The sequence below is a fragment of the Frieseomelitta varia genome, unplaced genomic scaffold (assembly GCF_011392965.1).
Source record: "Frieseomelitta varia isolate USP_RPSP 00005682 unplaced genomic scaffold, Fvar_1.2 scaffold_264, whole genome shotgun sequence".
NCBI classification, from domain to species: domain Eukaryota; kingdom Metazoa; phylum Arthropoda; class Insecta; order Hymenoptera; family Apidae; genus Frieseomelitta; species Frieseomelitta varia.
In genome coordinates this window covers 436,716-456,413 of record NW_025109995.1, presented here as the reverse complement: position 1 = coordinate 456,413, position 19,698 = coordinate 436,716, and the positions used below count along the sequence as shown (strand labels likewise).

Genomic DNA, 19,698 nt, shown 5'->3' with positions numbered 1-19,698 from the left:
CAGATATAACTTCTCAAATTAGTCTAAAATTAGGATTCTCCAACTAACGTAGATTGCGGATTTTTATGAATTTATCAGAAATTTAAGAAAAAAAATGTGCATAGTACATGAAAACATTTAAAATGTCGAAAATATAGGTGATGCCTGAAAGGAAGTAAGTCTACGTGAAAGAGCAAGTCGAAAAGAAAAAACAGAATTTCTTCGTTGAAAGCTTCATTTTTGAGAAATTTTTATTAAGTATACTTGAACTTGACTAAACGAGAATAATTGATAGGAGTATACTCTATCTGCAAAAGTAAATAAAAAATGTAGAATAAAATGTTTCCTTTCAAGACTTTTCATTTTAAAGAAAACAAACTTTAAACAATTTTAATTAAAAATTAATTTGGTAGGTATGTATTTGAAATTGAATTTTCCCAGAGACAAAGGGTATTATGAAAAAATTGTATTTTATATTCTTGACTTATTTTCGTAGGTAAAATAACTTTCTGTTAATTACTCATTTTTGACCAATCCAGAATCAACTGAATTTAAATATATTTTTTCAAACTCAAATGTAAATTTCTCGAATACGAAGTTTTGAACGAAGAAATTTTACTCTTTCTTTTCAACTTATTTTTTTCATGTAAAATCACCTTCTTTCTTAATAAATTTTCTGGTTGTACCCGTATAATATCTATTATAATATTTTATATGTAAAAACAAACTTCTGCCTAAATTCTACTGTTTAAATCATTTTCACAGAAATGAATTTGCATAAAAATCTGCTGTCTAAGCATAATAAATGATGATTCCTCTCTTAGAGGAATGTAAACTAGAACTTCCACTGAAAGTTTCTTTCCAATTTTACTACAGACAGCTTAAACTCGCTTAGTTTGAGTTTCATTACGTTTACAAGAACTCTCGACAAGGAACATTCAATTCAACAGTAATATTGTGAGTGCAGCATTAAAGTACCAATCGTATGCACTAACAATGGTAGACATAATGGCAATTGTTCAAGAAGTCTGTTCGATTACTTGGTTCTTAAAGTGCCCTCAATTAAATTCTAATTTCTTTAAAAGTGCAGCGTTTTCCTTCACGTTTGAAAGCTTTCCAATGGCTACGTTTTCGGTTTCCTCTCTTGTGCTAGTAACTGGTTCGCGGGCCATAATGAGTGACCAAACCGTATAAAATAATTCTTTTCGAATTCATCCGTTTGTCACTGGATAGAAATTACTAGGAAGTAATAAATTTATTATTTGTTTTGCCTGGATTATATTTCAATATAACCTAAAACTGAGAAAATATTAACGTGAAAACAAGATTTTTGTAGCACAAATCACTATTTCGTAACGAGGGAAGCCGTGGCCATATCGTGAAAGGCATGCACAAAATTATTAGGTTTATTCGGTAGACGCTAATAAAATTCTGTGGAAAGCATTCTGTCATCGAACTTCGATAATGAGCGCGGAGATCTCAGAAAACTTTCTTTCGTTGAAATATTTCTTTTCGCTATATTTTTTTTTCTTTTTTTTCATCTAACTCCTATGATTTTAATCAAATTTGAAGAAACTGAAATATTTATGACATAACGATATATATCGGTTTTTTTGCAAATTGTAGAATATAAGACGTTATATGAGAAAATTTTCATCTTATCACTTCTTACCCTGTTATATTATAAAAACTAGGAATTCTCTATCTAAAATTAAAATCTAAATTAAAATCTAAATTACAAGAAATTCCTAAGTTTAGTATTAATCCTTGGAACTGCAGAGTAGTGAGATTATTTTAAACTCTGTTAAAACTGTACAAATATCTATATATTAAGGGGCATTAGTATTCTTTATTTATTTGATATTTATTATATTGTTATAAATTTTTACATAATTTTATTACGATAACCAGAGCCCCTGTAATTCGAAAACTTTTAAAACGAGAATTTTCTTCAGGTTTCTTTCATTTATAAAAATCACTACCCAAAATATAAACTTTCATTAATTCGAATTATTTGTCGTATATATGTGCAACTTGAATACAAAAAAATGTCTGTTATTTGCAAGTGAAAGTTTAGCTCTATATGTAAAAGAATTGATTCAATACATCATTCACTGTTTTGGACAAGCACAATTCGCAGTAAAAGATTGAAGGAACAACATAAAGAATTCTTTTGTTTTTCAGTCTCTTCTCCGTATTATAAATTCTAATAATCTTATAAATTTTGTAAATATTATTGAATAAAATAAATTCTTAATTAACGTCGTGGTTTAAATTTTCGTTTATTAAATGTTTATATAAGTTGAAATTTCCATATTAACTTTTAATAAACTCTTTTTCCTTTCCCCTTGGAAAAGAAAATAATAATAAACTTTTTTTCCTTTCTATTCGCAAAAAAATACTTTTTATGTATTTAATTTCTAGTTATAATGATTTGAAGAAATTTTTAATGATAAATATTCAAATAATTCTTTTTAATTGCTAGTTCTGGTACAAATTTTATGAATAAATATATTCTACGTTTCTAGTTTTATATATTTTTATATCATCTCAGTGAATTCTTTAGAATTGTTAATCAGTATTATATCACATGTTCATTTTATTCTGCTATGACAAAGTATAATTTTTAATTCTCTAATTTATATAAAATATTATATACGTAATCTAATATAATATATAATAAAAATGTTACAAATTTCGACCTTCTAAGCATTTTTAACATTTATTTAAAACTGAATCATTTTTTTCATCTGAAAAAATTGGTATAATTACTCTGAAAAGCAATAATCTTTGTTAATCTTTTAATTCTCTAATTTGTATAAAATATTATATACGTAATCTAATATAATATATAATAAAAATGTTACAAATTTCGACCTTCTAAGCATTTTTAACATTTATTTAAAACTGAATCATTTTTTTCATCTGAAAAAATTGGTATAATTACTCTGAAAAGCAATAATCTTTGTTAACAGCGAAGATTTTTAATTTATAATATTATAATATTTCATAAAAGTTCGTTTAAAGAAAAAAAAAACGTAAAAAGATGCATTTTAGGTTATTAAAAAAAGTGTTCTTAATTTCCTTAGTTATAGCGGGAAAAGATTTAAAAAACATCACATTATTCGCTTTTTTTATATATCTGAAAAATATTTTAGTGGTCAAAAAAAAATATATATATATATAAATAATATTTATAAATAAAATTAGCAATGTTTCTATTGTAAATTACAATTATTACTGATAAGTTGCACTTAATAATACACATAAAACGAGGAAACGACGAAGCAGGGACGAAATTCCCCTAAAGGATATTACTCTAATATGATATACAATTTTATTACATTACAAATAAATTTGCAAATTGTAAATAAATCGACACGAATCTTTCATGATCTCATCACCGAAAGGCGAGGTTTAATCTACATTATTTTATAGAAAATAAAAAAAATTCAAAGTAATTACTTCTTGCGTTATAAAAATAAACAAACCCATATCAATTGTTATACTATTATCTCGCAACCACGTCTTACGTTTCACGTGCAACCAGTGCGTGAAAGCCTCGGTTGTGTCGTGGTTGATCCATTTAAGCCAATCGAATTACTTTGCGATCGTCCGCACTCGACCTCTTTTTCCGCATCCAGTTAATCATGAAACTACCGTGACGAATGTTCGCATACCTTTCTTTCGTATCGTGTCAATCCCAGGATGTATTTAATCAAGGACCATCGCCCTTTCACAAAGCGGAATCAATTGGTTAACCATCGACGTTCGAAATTTACGACTGAGAAAATGTTGTTCAAAGTGTATCGATGCCGTCAGGTGAGATGTTTGAAAGAAAAATGGAATTAGAATGTCTAAAAAAAAAATCTATGGTAAATTTCTAGTTTAAATTTCTAGTTTTCCAATTTTCGCTATTTTATTATCGTTTCTATAATAAGAGGTTTATTTTATCATTTAAAACAAGATATTAATCGAAGGAAGCACAAAAAAGTGTTTTTTATTTTTTTTTTGTAAAAAAGCATTTTTCTAAAAAAAAATTTATAATGAGCAAAAACTAAACTAGACTGCTAAACTAGAAATTTACCAAAACTGTAAATAACTGTTGTATAAAAGCTTCAATTAAAACAATTTTAATTCCAAAAAATTAAATAATAATGATTAATTAAATAATAACTAATATTGCTAACCATACCTGAAAATAAGGAAATCAATTAAAAATATAAATGCAACTAAATTTTTCTTATTTAACAAAAAAAATTTTGTCTTATGAAGAAAAAGAATAAATGAAATAAAAAACTACATTTAGTATTTATAAATTTATAAATTTATTTCACTATATGTTGCTTTATTGTAAAACCTCTAATTCAACATTAAAAAATTAAACAATCTTTGAGTAATATTATCACTTAGTTCGCGAAAATAGCGAAGTCAATTAAAAACATAAATACAGTTGAATTCTTTTTCTTAACAACAGAAATATTTTGTCTTGTTAAAGAAATAGATTAAATGAAATTAAAAGGTACGGTTAGTATTGAACTTGTTAATTAAAATAATAATTATTTTATATTATCGAGGCGTTACACGTATTGCAAACTTATTTGATCGTTTTGTATAAAATAAAATAAAAATATTTTCATGTAAATAATAAGTTAAAAATACATAAAAAGATTCCAAACTAAAAATCATTCATTTTACAAGAAAGAGTTGTTTTATTGTTTTGATGTCGATTAAAATTAGAACTCTTCTCATCGCGATGACAACTTTTAACAGATTAGGAAAAGAGCAGAATTTTAAAAAATTTTTTCGCAGCGTAATTCAATATGAATTGAATATTTTATTTATCATTTTTACGAATGTTTAGTTAATTCTTAAATTTTATGAATCGTTTGTGAGACCGTTCTAAATTTTTATTTATTTTTATTTTACTCCCTGCGTTATTTAATATTGAATATTTTAATGCATTTGTTACTGCTCAATTACAGTTAGATTTCTTTACTATTACTGTGTAAGAACAATTAAATTTGATGTTTATTCGGAACTATATATATAATAATGCTATAAATATTAGCGATTTGTGAAATCTTCTCTACACATTAAGTGTTTAAGATTCCAGCTTATGTTGTTTTCCAATTCCAATTCTAATGTTTGTTTTATGTTTGTATGTAAGTTATAATCAGTCTACACATATATCTGTTAAATTTTTAATATTTCGAAAAATATATGTATTTGAAACGTTTTGTAGACATTAGCTTATTTATCAGTTACTGTTATACAAATCTTGAAGAAATAGCGAAGTTTCTTATACTTATTTAATGGAAAATAAAAATAAATTGAAACAAAAAAAATCACGAAGTCTAATATACAATTATTTGAATATTTTATAGTGTGGGAAATTATTATATATTATTATATTATATTATATTATATATTATTATAATTGTAATCAAAGTAAGGTTTATTCATCTTGCTGTATATATCTTTTAAACAAACATGAGAAATATTTACAATACTCTAGAATTTGTTTACTTTAACTACTTAATTAGAATCAACAAAGTGTCTAAGACATTCGTTTTAAATATTTGAAATTTAATAGATATATGTAATTCTTGATTTCATTCCTCTAATTTCATAAATGCAATCGACTATCTAGATCATGATGAAACTGCCTTTCAGTTTCAGCAGAACAATCTGCACGATTTTCTAATTGTCTGTGCTTGTCACAACAGAAAAATATTGTTAACGAAAGTTTATCTGCATCGAATGAGTATCATAAAATAACAAGAAATATTTTCTAGATAATTTCCTTTCAAATACGATGGAAGCAATAATATATCCTGTGCAACCTATGATGTATAGTAAAAACAGAGATACATTGAAGAAAAACTATTTATTTGGAAGAAATTATATACAAAAACTTAGTTGCAAAAAAATATCTAATAAAAGCAAATGTACATACCCAAATTTAAATTAAAATTTCATTCTCTACTGCAGCGATTCTCAATTAGTTATTATCAGTTATGTGAGAAGCAGTTGGATAGTATTTATTTACATGCATAATTTATGTTACATATTATATGTACACTGTAGAAATTTTACCATCGAAAAATTTATTTTCAATATTAATGTAAATATATAGTTGCCTTAATTCGAAGTAATTATATTGAGGATCGGTCAAATGTGTAGATCTAATTAAGTATGTAAGCCTCGAATTCCTGTATTTTTCAGATTTTTTTTTCTTGGTAATGCGGAAAATTTTTAATTTTAACACGCATTTGCAATTGCTCGCGGAATATAGAATTTATAGAAATATTTTATGAACACAATTATGTGTGTTATGTAGAACATTTTGAAATTTCATTATGAAAGAGGAATGAGAGTTAATACAAATGCATATTTCGCAAATATCATCATTATTCAGTCGTCCATTATATTAAAAAAGTTTAAATGTTGTGTAAAATTATACTCAAAACATACCATTTGTTTAATATGATTGTTCACGCTGTATATTGATATTTTATTAAATAAATCTTGTAACTTCTACGCACATTTTTAGATTGCTTTAAAATTTTACCAATATAATCATAATAGTCATCCTTCATTACACTATTAATGAAATCTCAACATATTTTGTACAATATGCATTTATATACATATAAATATTTATATACATACTTATATAAAAATTCCTTTATTCAAGTCATAAGTTATTATAAAATGAATTAGGTTAAAATTAGATTAAATTAAAAATATTAAATATTTAGTATTTATTACTATAAATTAAGAAATACAGTATTCAGATAGATAATTAACGATAGAATACAAAATGAAATTTATAGAAGTATAATATATTTTGGAAGAATTCATTCATTCATATTTGATGATATAAGAAACATTAGGTTTTACGATTTCAATTGTGTATTCTATTAATTATATAATTTCGTGCAGAATTGCTTCAACAGTATAATCAATTGATAAAACAGAATGCTGTAAACTTTCTGATTCTCCTGTAGATCTTTGTTCAAATATTATCAGTGTATTTTAGAAAGGAAAATAGCATTAAAATAAATTGCGGATATTTATATGATTTTGAAGTTTTATGAATTAAAGAAATGATATTGGAATAGAAATTCGTTTCATCTACTAAATATTATAATAAGATTTGTACTTTGTATATTTTATACATTTTGCATATTATAAGCATTCTGTAGATTTTCGGAATCTTAAATTTTCAAAAATGCACAAAATTCCGCAGTCTAGTTATAAAGAGTTCATAAGTATTTTATTAAAAAATTTTAATAAAGGTGTGCAATTTGAAGGAATATTCTTTCTTTTATTCAGTACAAAATAAGATATTACACGAGATGAGACAATGAAATGATTGCAGAAACGCCAAATTTGCATTAACAAACACTTTATGTTCCTTATTTTTATTATAACTTTTTAATAAAGCATTTTTATTTATTCATTGTGGTTTTATTTTTTGTTGTAAAACAAAAGAAGCATAGATATTGTTAGGTGGTTTAAAAAGGTGTATTATAAAGTTTATAAAAAATTGTTTAGAATGTTATGTACAATTAAGAGTTTAGATAAGTTTTTATATAGAATGAACAACGAACCATAAAGCGAAATCATGATATTTTAAATTAGATAATTCAATGTTTGAGACTAAAATATTTTTAATCGAATACAAAGAACTTCTTTTTATAAAAAAATATATTCGTTTGTGATATATATATATCATATAATTATATAAGATGAGTCCATGTAATTTTCTTCCGAAATAACAGTACATAAAAAAAGAACTATCGCCTAATGAATTCGAAAGTAGTTTTCAAAAACACTTTTATGCGTTTTACAATATATTCTTTTTTTTCAATTTGTATTAAAAAATGCAATTGTATCATCAATTATTGAATAATGTTAGGAAGAATAATATATGAAAAGAAATATGCCAAACATTTTGTATTATTGCAAAGTCAAACAAATTGATAATTTATTATAATTTGTACAGTTTTTTAAATAAAATTTCTTTCAGTTTTTGAAAAATTAATAGAACAACGGAATATGTATAATATAAGAATATTTTAATTATTTCTCTAAAGTAATGAATAAACTCCTTTCTAGATGTTAATATTAACAAAATACATTCAATCCACGATTTTCTTTGTTCTAAGATAATAAATTCATTTACAATAGATCTTCTTCTTCTATTCTTTTTTAATGTCACATCGACAGCGAGGTCATTAATGATGACGGTGCCATTAGATATGTGTGTAGTATGTTTTTGAAATATTTTAATACTCTTTGTATGTCATTTTGAGAAGTCAGATTTATGTTTGCGTTGATTCCGTATTTCTGTCTTTGGGTTTCTGTGGTGTGGCAGTATGTGGGTTATTGTTAATTGATGATTATTGCAATGAGTGCAGGTGGATGGTGTAGTTTTTTTGATTTTGTATTCATGTGTCAGCTTGGTATGACCTGTTCTTAGGCGTGTGACAATTATTCCTTCTTTCCTGTTGTTAATGTTTGGTGTTTGTTGGTGAAAATCTTGGATACTTTTGTGTAGTTAGGTGCTTTTAGTTGTTTAGTGCATGTATTGTTTCCATTCATTTTTTGCTACTTTTTTGCAATGGATTATTTGGTCGTCACAGGGGATTGGAAGATGGTTGCGATTGTTAGTAAGTGAGGGAACTGTAGCTTCTTTTGCTGCTGCGTCGGCTTTTTCATTTCCTTCTATTCCTTGATGAACTGGAATCCAGATGACTGTGGCGTTTGTGTTAGGTTGGTTGTGGTTTAGTTCCACTAGGCTTCCAGGATGGCATAAGTTTTGGCTGTGAAGATGGATGATGAAGACGAGAGATTTTGTGCTTTTTTTTTTCTTTTTCTGTGATAATGGCGTATCCAGCTCCAGTGCCCGTTTTTAATCCATCAGTGTAAATCTTGCTGTGTTGAGCGTAGTTGTTATTTACTTCTAGGAATCGAGTCCTGTGGTCAGTTGAACTGAGGATTTTTTTGGGGAATTCGGCAAGACTGGTGTTTGTTGGGAATGCTTCTATTGTCCATGGAGGGATTTGTGGTGGTTTACGTTTGCTGGTGTGGTGAATTCTGAGAGTGGTAGATTGGAGGATTTTGGTAAATCTGATATGAAAAGGGGAGGGAATTTTGGCTTTATAGCTGTATATTTATTGGAGAAGATATTGTTGTAGGAAGGGTTATTTGGATTTATTGGTTTTATTGCGTATTTAAGGGTTAGAAACTTTCTTCTGGTTTCAAGAGCCATTTCTTTGGCTTCGAATAGTAGGCTGTTTATGGGGCATGGCTATGGGAGATAGCTGAGTGGGAGATTGATTCTATAATTTTTTTGGTGAAGCAGGTAGGCTGAGTTATAAACGGTAGAGCCGTAATCTAGTTTGGATGTAAGTCTGTATGTGAGCGTTAATTAGATCCAAACTAGATTACGGCTCTACCGTTTATAATAACTAGAAGAGTGTCTTTATCCGCTCCTTAGTTATTATTCGAAAGGGTTTTTATAATGTTATATCTTTTTATACAGAACTCTTAAGGTTTTTAGATATGGCGCCCAAGATAATATTTTGTCGAAAATAAGGTCTAATATTTTGATGGTGTCTGTGAACTTTATTTCAAGATTACTCAGATATAGTTTAGGTGGGGGATTGACTTTGGGTTTCCTGGTGAATAGGATGCCTTGGGTTTTTTTTTGGGAGAAAATTTTAAGCCCGTTGTTTTTGACCAGTTTTCAAGGGTATTGATGGCTGTTTGTAAATGTTCGTTATTGAAGCTTATATTTTTCCCGCTTATATTTTACATGTGATTGTTATGTCATCCGTAAATAGCTGAGTTTTTAGTGGTGGCTTGAGATTGATGGTGATGTCGTTGATTCCTATTAAAAATAGTGTGGTGCTCATTACTGATCCTTGTGAGACTCCGTTTTTTATTATAACTGGTTGTGACAGAGATCCATTTGTTCTGACTTGGATTGGATAGGAAGTTGGTTATGAAAGATAGAAACTTTATGGATCCATATACAGTTGAAGATTTTATTCTTTATAGAACAGGTAATTTATTCCAGTTTTTGGGAGCATTTTTAGTAGTAAGTTGGGGATATTATCTGGTACTGGGGCGGAATTTTTTGTTGATGTAAGAATGGAGCTTATTTCTTTGAGTGTTAAAGGTGAGTTTATTGTAGGATGTGGTAAATTTATGTTATTTGAATTTTCTTGGAATTTTTTAGCTAATGTGTTAGCAATGTCATGGGCTTGAATTACGGTTCTACCATCATCAGATTCCAGGAATTGGATATTCGCAGAGGATTTGGATCCATTTATGTATTTGATTTTTTTCCATACTGCAGATGTTGGTGTTTGTAGATTTATTGATGATATGTAGGTTTTCCATGATTGTTTTTTATTTTTTTTAATTATTCTACGGAAGTTGGCGCGTTTCCTTTTGAACTCTGTTAGGTTTTCGTTTGTGGGATGTTTTTTTGCTCTATTGAAAGCGTGATGACTCTCTTGTATGGCGATTTTGCATTCTTCGCTCCACCACGATACCGGTCTTTTCCTGATTTTTTTACAGTCTGGGAATTCCAAAGGATTTGTCTGCGGCTGAGGTTATGATTTGTTGAAAATTGTTTTTTATTGTTTCGTTAATCCGGGCTGGGTCGAGTTCAGGTTTTGTTTCTTTCTCGGTGAGTTGAAGCATTATGTTTTCTTGGTATACTGGCCAGTTTGTTTTTTTTATATGCCATTTTGGTTAGAGATAATTTTGAGTTGTTGTGCTATTGTCTCCATAGGTGATTTTTATGGGAAAGTGGTCGCTGTCGTATAGTTCTTTTAAAGTAGTCCCATTTTAGATGTTGAGCTATCTGTGGACTGGAAAAGATTAGATCTATTTGCCGTGCTGAAGTGCGTTGGGGAACCTGTGTTCAGCAAGATTAAATCCTGGTTGTTAAGTAGATTTTCAATAGTTTTTCCTCTTCTGTCAAATTTGGTTGATCCCCAGTGATGGCTGTTAAAGTCTCCGGACAGGATCAATGGAGCTGGAAGTTGAGCTATTAAATCTTCAAGGTCTTGTAAATCAAGGGGAGGCTATTAGGAACGTAGATATTGCAGATGTGGATTCTTTTTGGAAATGAAATAGATACTGCGACGGCTTCTAAGTTTGAATTTAATGGGATTTCAGTAGAATCATATTTGTCCGAAATTACAATGGCCACTCCTCCGCTGGCGTAGTTTTCGTTTACCCGGTTTTTGACGAAGGTGTTGAAACGTTTTAGTGTAGGCTGGTGATTTTTTTTGAAATTTGTTTCTTGAAGGCAGATAATATCAGGGCTGAAATTATTTATGAGAATTTGGAGTTGTTCGTAACGGGTATAGTAACCGTTTATGTTTCACTGTATTATTGTTTTCATAATGTATTTGGAGGAGCTTTGGATTTGGATTTTGCTGCGATTACGGCTCTTATGAAAATTCGATGTCGGATTCAGATGAGCAGCTAAATGACGATTCAGGTATGTTAGTCGGTTTGGTGAGCTTTTTGCAGAGTCTTCAAGCGTTTGAACAAGGGTCGGAATATTATCGGTATAGTTTCTTGCGATTTCCAATGGGTGTGCTGATCCGAAAGTGTCTTGGAGTAGGAATAATTTAGCTGAGAGTGTGAAGGATTTTTTTTATTTATTATTTCTTTTGCTGGGGCTAACATTTCCTCTAGTTTGGCGGAATCGAAAACTGGAGAATGGGGAGGAAGTGGTTTTAGTTTGGTTATTGTGATTTTTTTTCTTATGTGGATTGATTGGTAAAGACATATGTCGTTTAAGCTAACATAGTCCGGTTTGTCGTCAGCTGATGATTGTGACAGTGGTCTTTTGGAACTGAAAAGGATTGGTGGTTGCTCTGTAATTTATTCGTTGTTTGTTTAGGATTGTCGATGTTTGTCTCGGTAGTGATGGGAATCTTCTTTACCAGCAGTTTGGAGGATTGAGTTGGTGTGGGAATCGTTGTATTTGTATTTGGGATTGTCGTATCGGTTATGTTTGAATTTTGGGTTTGCGGGCAACTTTCGCTAAGTGACCTTCTTGTTTACATCGAAAGCAGAGAAAGCTATCGATGGAGGTGAAAATATGATAAGATGTATCTTCAAAAGTTATTAGGAAGGTGGATGGGATTTTTCCAATGTCGTTGGGGTCAATGTATGCCTTCTGAAACTGAGGATATGGGTGTATTCCGGTTCCTGCTTTCAGGGTTGTTATTCTGGAGCATAGCTTGACGTTGTTTCTTTTGAAAATGTTTTCAAATTCTGAGTTGGGTATGACCGGGGCGACGTTTGATAGAATTACTCTTTGGGCCGGAGTTAACATTGGTCTTAAATTTAGCATATTGTTGTTGACCGTTATTGTTTTATGCAGATTTGTTAGGTGCAGCACACTTTCTTTTTTATCAAGATATGCGCAAATTCGATTGTTTGAGATTTACCTTCGATTTTGGAGATGTACCTTATTGATTTAGGGCCGATTAGTTTCCCTATTGCAAAGGCATAGTCTTGGAGGCTTATGTCGTCTATTGCGTGGATGATGATAACTTGGTCTTTTGTAGGTGATGCGTCAAGTTGTGCTGTGTGAGAATATGATTTTATGGAGTTGTTTGTTTCCGTTTGGTTAGAAAATTGGGAATCTCTGTACTCAAAGGTCCCCGCAGGTTGGTGTTGGTTAGTCGATGTATTCATTCCTGTGGTATTCTTTTGTGCTGTTGAGGTACGAAAATTTGCGTTTGTTTTCACTAATGCTAACACTATAATAATATGGATTGGAACTCATAAGCGAGACTGTATCGGACGTCCGTACGGTACGACGGCTAAACCGAGACTGAGATTTACAATAGATATTTCAGCTTGGAGTCACGATCTCTCCGGTATCGCTTAATTAACCGAAGAATTCCTTTTTCTTCTTTAGAATTCTTCCTTATGAACCATCTTCTATTTAACTAGTTGTGTCCTTCTCACACTTGAACTTTCGTCCGAATAATCAGTCGCTGAGTCTTAACTTTCCCTTTAAAGTCGAAGGTGTAATCCGACAGTGATTACAAGTCTCCGGAAGGAACAATAGATAATAGAAGGCTGAAAATAGTAGAAGGCTGTGGCTCATCTTCAACGAGTCGTTATCGTGTCGCGTTTTCCTTTACTTGTGCGAACGAAGCTCGAGCATCTGATAATTGATCGTTTCGATTGTTCTTGCGCTTTTTTCCTTTCCTATTGTTTCTTGCCGATTTTACAAATTCCTCCCGTTAAAATTAGTGAAATTAGTAAAATTGAACTAGTGAAAGATTTCGAATTATATAAATATGATTATATAAAAATAATTTATATAAATATAATTATATAATTATATAAATTTATATAAATACGAAGATGTCGAATTATATAAATACCAGTTATTATAAACCGGATATATTGTTTAATTTGTAGTAACTGAATTTGTACAAATGAATGATTAATTAATTACGTATGAAAAAAATTCATGAAACTTAGTTTATTTTTGGACAACGCAATTTGCTTTAAGATCGGAAATCTTTCTATTATTTTAGAAGAACTTTTTTAATCTGACTTGTAGTTCAGAAATTGAAGAATCTAGGAAAAGAAGTTTATTAAGAAACAAAATTCGGTAAATAATATAAATATTCATTTGGTATTAATTTTATCATAATATCCTGTTACTCATAGTAGTGAGTGTAAGAAGTGAAATGATTATGAAAAACAAAATTACAATATTCAGAATTTTGTAGTTAAAATTCGTTGTGTCAAATATAAACCAGTGTTCGAATATTGGAATGGTAGTATGTGTATGTTCAGGAACGTATTGATCTATATTTAGAAGAACCAGTTTCTGCGTGTTTTAAGAAATTTTCGATTGTATGACGCAGTTTTAAAAAAAATGCTTTTTTATATCGAGTGAAACAAGATTTACCAACTTACATCAAAAGTATGTGTACTTATAACTAATACGTATAATATAATTTTTAAAGAAAATAAAGTACTTATAAATAGTACGTATAATATAATTTTTAAAGTAAATTTTTTTCTAAAAACTTCCTAATTTTCATGATTGAGGAATTTACAGAACAGAAGACAAATGTTAACTGTAGGACTAAATTCAATAAATATGCATATCCGCGAATTATTAGTGAATTATATTAAAAGTTTGGAGTACGTTCATTACTATTGAAGCTACAGACACCAGATACTACTAATGCTATCAATAAAATCTCTGAACTCTATGGACTTAAATGATCGATAATTTTCACGCAAAATTTAATGAATGTTTTGAAAAAATTTATATATACACATACATATATTGATTAAAATTTCTTTTATTTGAAAAGCTGAGAATAAAATAATATTTTCACTTATTACGTAATTGAGGTAGTTATCAATTTGAAATTTTGTCAGTATTAAAATTTTATTTTAGATAATGAAATTCAAGATTTTAGATAATGAATTAAAGAAAAAGTCATTTCAATTAGCATGAGTTTTCGAGTTTAGATCTTTAGATACGGAGTTTTTTTACAGTATTTAAAAAATTGATTCAACATCGAATACTGTGTTCTTTATTTTATTAATTAATTTAATTTCATGTAATTAAACTACAGATTACGTATTTATGGAAATATATTAAAGACACAAAAATGTTGAGAACGCACAAAATATGCAAAAAATATATAAAATATTGGAAGTCGAATATTTATCATAACATTTAGCAATGTTCTTAAATTGTTTTTCTTTGATTAAAGAATACTATTCAATTATATAACTTTCATCTTTTCAATGTCATAAATCGTGATCATGCTTTTTCATAATGCTTCTCTTTCATTTTGTTTTGCAAACAAAACAGTTGCAATTAACGTCACGATTCTATTTCTAATTTCAAGTGAACAGCTAGCTTGCCCAACTTCCTCAAATTGCAAGTTTCTAGTATTTGTTCGAACTAATTTTCGCTGATATTCTGTTCGCAGGAATACTAATAACACTTCATATACATATAAGGAAAATGACATTTGTCACTAATAAAATTTAATTGTATTATTGGAGCTGTTCTCTCTAAAATTTTTTCAATCGATAACTGGTTTATTCTTTAATCATATACGATATATGTATTTAATCTAACACAAAAATAGTGTTGTAGAACTAAGTGAAGAATACGACATTTATATATATATATATTTTTTTTTTTTTCTTTTTTTTTGAATATATATAAAAGAAAATATTTCGAATATTCGAAAATATTTCGAATTTATGTAAAAGAAAGTTATATATATATTTCGAATGTTCTTAAAATTAGACTTTCGTATACAATAATTCTCTTCTGATACAATAAATCAGAATTGTTATTTTCATACATATTTATCATTCTCTTTTACTAGTGCATGATATTATTTAACTTCTTTCTATATTATTTACGTTTTATTATAGTTTTCAATAAATTATATTCTTACAAATGGTAAACGAGATGATGTACATCGTGTGATAAAAGCATTGTTTTTGGACCTACTAATCACACACGCCGGATTGAACGTGTTAATAAAATATGAAAATAATTTAGTAAGTTATGAACACTTAATAGATCCCGTTTGTTCTAGTGTTTATCTAAAATGTTATTTAACTAAATCATTAAAATGAATTCACTTCTAATTTATGATGTAATTATTGAATAATATTCTATAAATGGCAGTAACTAATGTAAATTATATCTGATCCAGATGTGTATAAGCTTTTTAGCTTTTACATATCTGTGTCATTTATTAAAAATTAATTAAATGAGAATAAAAACAAGAAGATATTATTATTATGAATTTTATTCAAAGATTTTATTTATTTATCACCATGTTTGAATATTTATTATAGAGCCAATATTATAGAGCTATAAAAATTGTAATGAAAATTATTATCCATATAACAAAAATGATAGAGCTACTGATCGAGCAATGAAAGTTATAAAATCCAATGTTATTATTAACACATTAATTGCTAATCAAATTTTATATTATTGTTGCATACTGTTAGTTCAACATGTGCAATACATATTTATTTATTATTTGAAGTTGTTTAAAAGATTTTATTATTGTTAAGTAAAGCTTTCAAGTAAAGTTACGGAGCCTTTAACTATACTTCTTGACTCGAAATGAACATAAACTGCTATTGCAAATTCTATTTCTAGTTTCATATTTACTGATATTATTTTCTTAAGACAAGTTCATTTTATTTGAACCTCACGTCATCGATTTCGCGTGAACTCAATTTATTAGTAGAAAGAAATTATAAATAAAATATTACAATAATCCAACGTTGATTTTTGATATGTTAATTAATTGTATGAAATAATTGTATTAACTCCGTTTTCTCCGCCATCCGTATTTTTCTTGTGTTTCTTTTTGTTTCCGTTATTATTGTTTCCGTTTCTGTTATTTCTCTTGTTTCTCTTTGTTTTACTGCCTCTGTTTCCTTTATACGCTGTGGTTTTTCACCTGGCCTGCTTCAAATTTATCGACTCAACGCCGCCGCCACGACGCGGCGTCAGCTATTCACAAGACTATATTTGTTTTCCCGATTTTCTAACAACGCCAGATGCAACGTTGACAGTTTACAGCTCAGAACGTCCTCTCTAAACCGCGCGTTTGAACGAAATTCCCTGTTTGTAGATTGGTCTACCCTGCGATTGGTTCTGCAGAAATTTACAGCGTCCTTGGTCGATGTTTATGAAGCGTTTATGAACCAACTGGTTTCCTCTTGGCTTCTTCATTTTTATTCACCACGGGAACCTCTTTGTTTGAGAAGTCATGATTTTAAATTGATTTCGAATGATTTTAAACAGTGGAGGTTAATTGGTGAACGAGTATAAATGTGCGTCAATGTGTTTATTTACTATGTAAATGTATTTATGCGGTAATTTATGCAATGTCCAAAAGATGATGTTTTACTATAGGTATGGGTTGGATAAAAATGATAAAAAAATTAAATATTCGTTGGAGAATGTACTGTTTAGAGTAATTTTAAATTTAAAGTTATGAAATATGTGTTTTGTGGCCATGAAATTATATTTCTTTCTTCATAAGCCGTTACCTTAGTATTTTAATTACACGATATTACGTTCCTTTCTTTCTTTTTTCTACATTTTTTTATTCTATGTTTTTAATCTTCACGAGAATTTTATTTTATTAGAGGGCAATGCTTTTATCCTTATAAGAAGGCAATATTTTAAAAAATGATCTAAATAATGTCTTTATTTAATTTTATTTTAATTTACTAATGATATTTAAGATTTCTTAGAAAATAGTATATTGCATATCACCAAGATTAATATTTTTAAAGTTGAATTTTCTGGTAAAACAACTTATCCAATTATTCTTTTCTTCTCTTCTTCTATTATAGGTCTTTATGTAGATATACTGTTTATAAATTCGATCGATCTATGGTAACAATAAATGAATTTTTTCGAAGTGTACGAATAGTTAATTAATGATTAAAAATTGTACTTGATAATTTATCATAAAATCACCAATCCATAAATATGTATATATATATATGGTATCACTATAAATCTATAAATTTATATTTAAATATTACTGCTTGTATAATTAATATTCGATATGTTTTCTAGCGATTTAAAAGATATTTGATTTTTAATGGAGAAATTAACGAGTCTAAAAATAAAAAGTTCATGAAATAATGAAATAATTCTATAAAGTCTCATGATTAGTAATATCAATTTTATTATTGAATATTCGCTTGAATTTAATCGCGTGATAATATTCCATTGTATATACGTAGATACGATGATTATAAAGAATAAAATCATTGTAGTAGTCAATAAGTATCCTTTATGTTAAAAATATACTTCTCTATTATAAATTCCACGAGACGTAGTCTATTCACTATTCTATGTCATACATTTGAAATAAATATACAAATCAATTTGTTCGAAATGTCGAAAATCGATTATTATGAAATTATTTATATAAAGAGATTGCATAATTCCAATAATTGACAAAACAGTATAATTCCTACGTAATACTTTCTACTTATTTTAGATCAATGACTTCCTCTCGTTTCGCCCGTTTTCAACAGACTTTAATCGATTTTTCGAGCCACTTTTTTATGGATCAAGAGCGGATTTAATTGGCCGTTTTATATGCAGCCAGTAGACTATTTAAGTGACTACGTAAGGAATTAATGTAGCGTAAATCATAGCGGTAATTATTTTTCTGATAAATAATATTGTTCTTTTCTCTTCTCAATGCAGAGTTTCGCAAAAGAAATTGAAAAATAATGAATATTTGATACTTAGATATATTTTACTTATGTTGTAAAGTTATTTGTTATTCATTTTTTATTTATTATTTGATGTTATCTCTTATTGAAATTTTCAATACTGTAATACTAATAAAACTATTAGTAGAATAAATAGATTTAAAAATTACATAATCTTCTTTTATAGTAATTATTTATATAATCCATCTATCTATATTGTAAATCTATCGTAAAATTGAGCATGAATAAAAATATGTTAAATACTAATAAGTTTGAAGTATTGATATCAATATAGTGATAAGTAATATATTTTTGTGCTTTTGTATAAGTAATATATAAAACTATCAATTATACTATTATATTTTTTCTACTTCTTAATAAATTATTTATTTAGCATTTAATGAAGAAAGCATTGGAACATTTATTAAAGAAAAAAGACACAATGAAAGACATAACACTACACATATATTAATAATTAAATAATATATTAATAATTATTAATATATTAATAATATTATAATTAAATAATATATTAATAAAATAATAATTATATTATAATAATAATTAAATATAGTATTAGGTATTTAATATTTCCCAATTTATGAAAATCGATTTAGTCAATAATACATTTAGTTCTATCTTTCATGTTATATGTTATTTTACATGTTAGAAATGTGGGACTTTGATGAAACTGTAAGAATGTTAGGTTTGTGTGAAGTTACTACCTCCACAAGAACCTCTGAAGTTACTAACTTCAATGACCAACGAAACATCAAACTCCGTTCTAATTTCATTTTTTTTAAAGATAAAATCGTAAAGAGGAAAACGAGTGTTCGCAATGATCTGGACTCGCTATTAATTGACAATTTAAATAGTCTAGATGTGAGATCTAGTTCCCGGAAATTTTGAAATCTAGTACGTTGTGCATTTATAATTGTCAAATATAATGATACTAAAATTTCTAAAATTTCTTAAATTGAAGAATGTCTATAATATTATATATTGGTACGATTTCAAATTGATACCCGTTTTCGAATTATTGTATTTCATTCTTTGTTTTACAAACAGATTTTCTGAGAAAGATTTTAATATAAAATTGAAGAGGGAATTACATATTAAGAGGCAATTACTTTATAATCTCGCATCAAACTCAAGAAATTAATATTGCACATCTTTCAGCCTAATAATCATTCTAACTATAATTAAGTTTATTAAATTCTATTCTACTTGTATCTACTTATTGTGTTATTCACATATATTCTGTTTTTGTGTTTTTTATTTTTTCATTTCTAAATTTTTATATTTCTAATACTATTAACTGTCGAAATTACATTGAATTAAATTTTTTTAAAATGTAGACAGTCGTTAACGATAGAAAAATGAAATTGCGTTCAACACAAA

General features: G+C 27.9%; 1 protein-coding gene across 15 annotated transcripts in view; it reads left to right on the top strand.

Annotated features, from left to right (window-relative positions):
• The window catches only part of LOC122528836 (patronin), a 150,461-nt gene that overhangs the window by 90,507 nt on the left and 40,256 nt on the right, over positions 1–19,698 (top strand). The window contains exon 1 of one of the 15 annotated variants that reach the window (XM_043654382.1): positions 3,681–3,801. The exons of the other annotated variants lie outside the window; for them this stretch is intronic. Coding sequence (XP_043510317.1) covers positions 3,688–3,801 — 114 coding nt within the window. The 5' untranslated portion in view covers positions 3,681–3,687. Of the gene's footprint in view, positions 1–3,680; positions 3,802–19,698 lie in introns of those variants that run through there. 15 annotated transcript variants of the gene reach the window in all.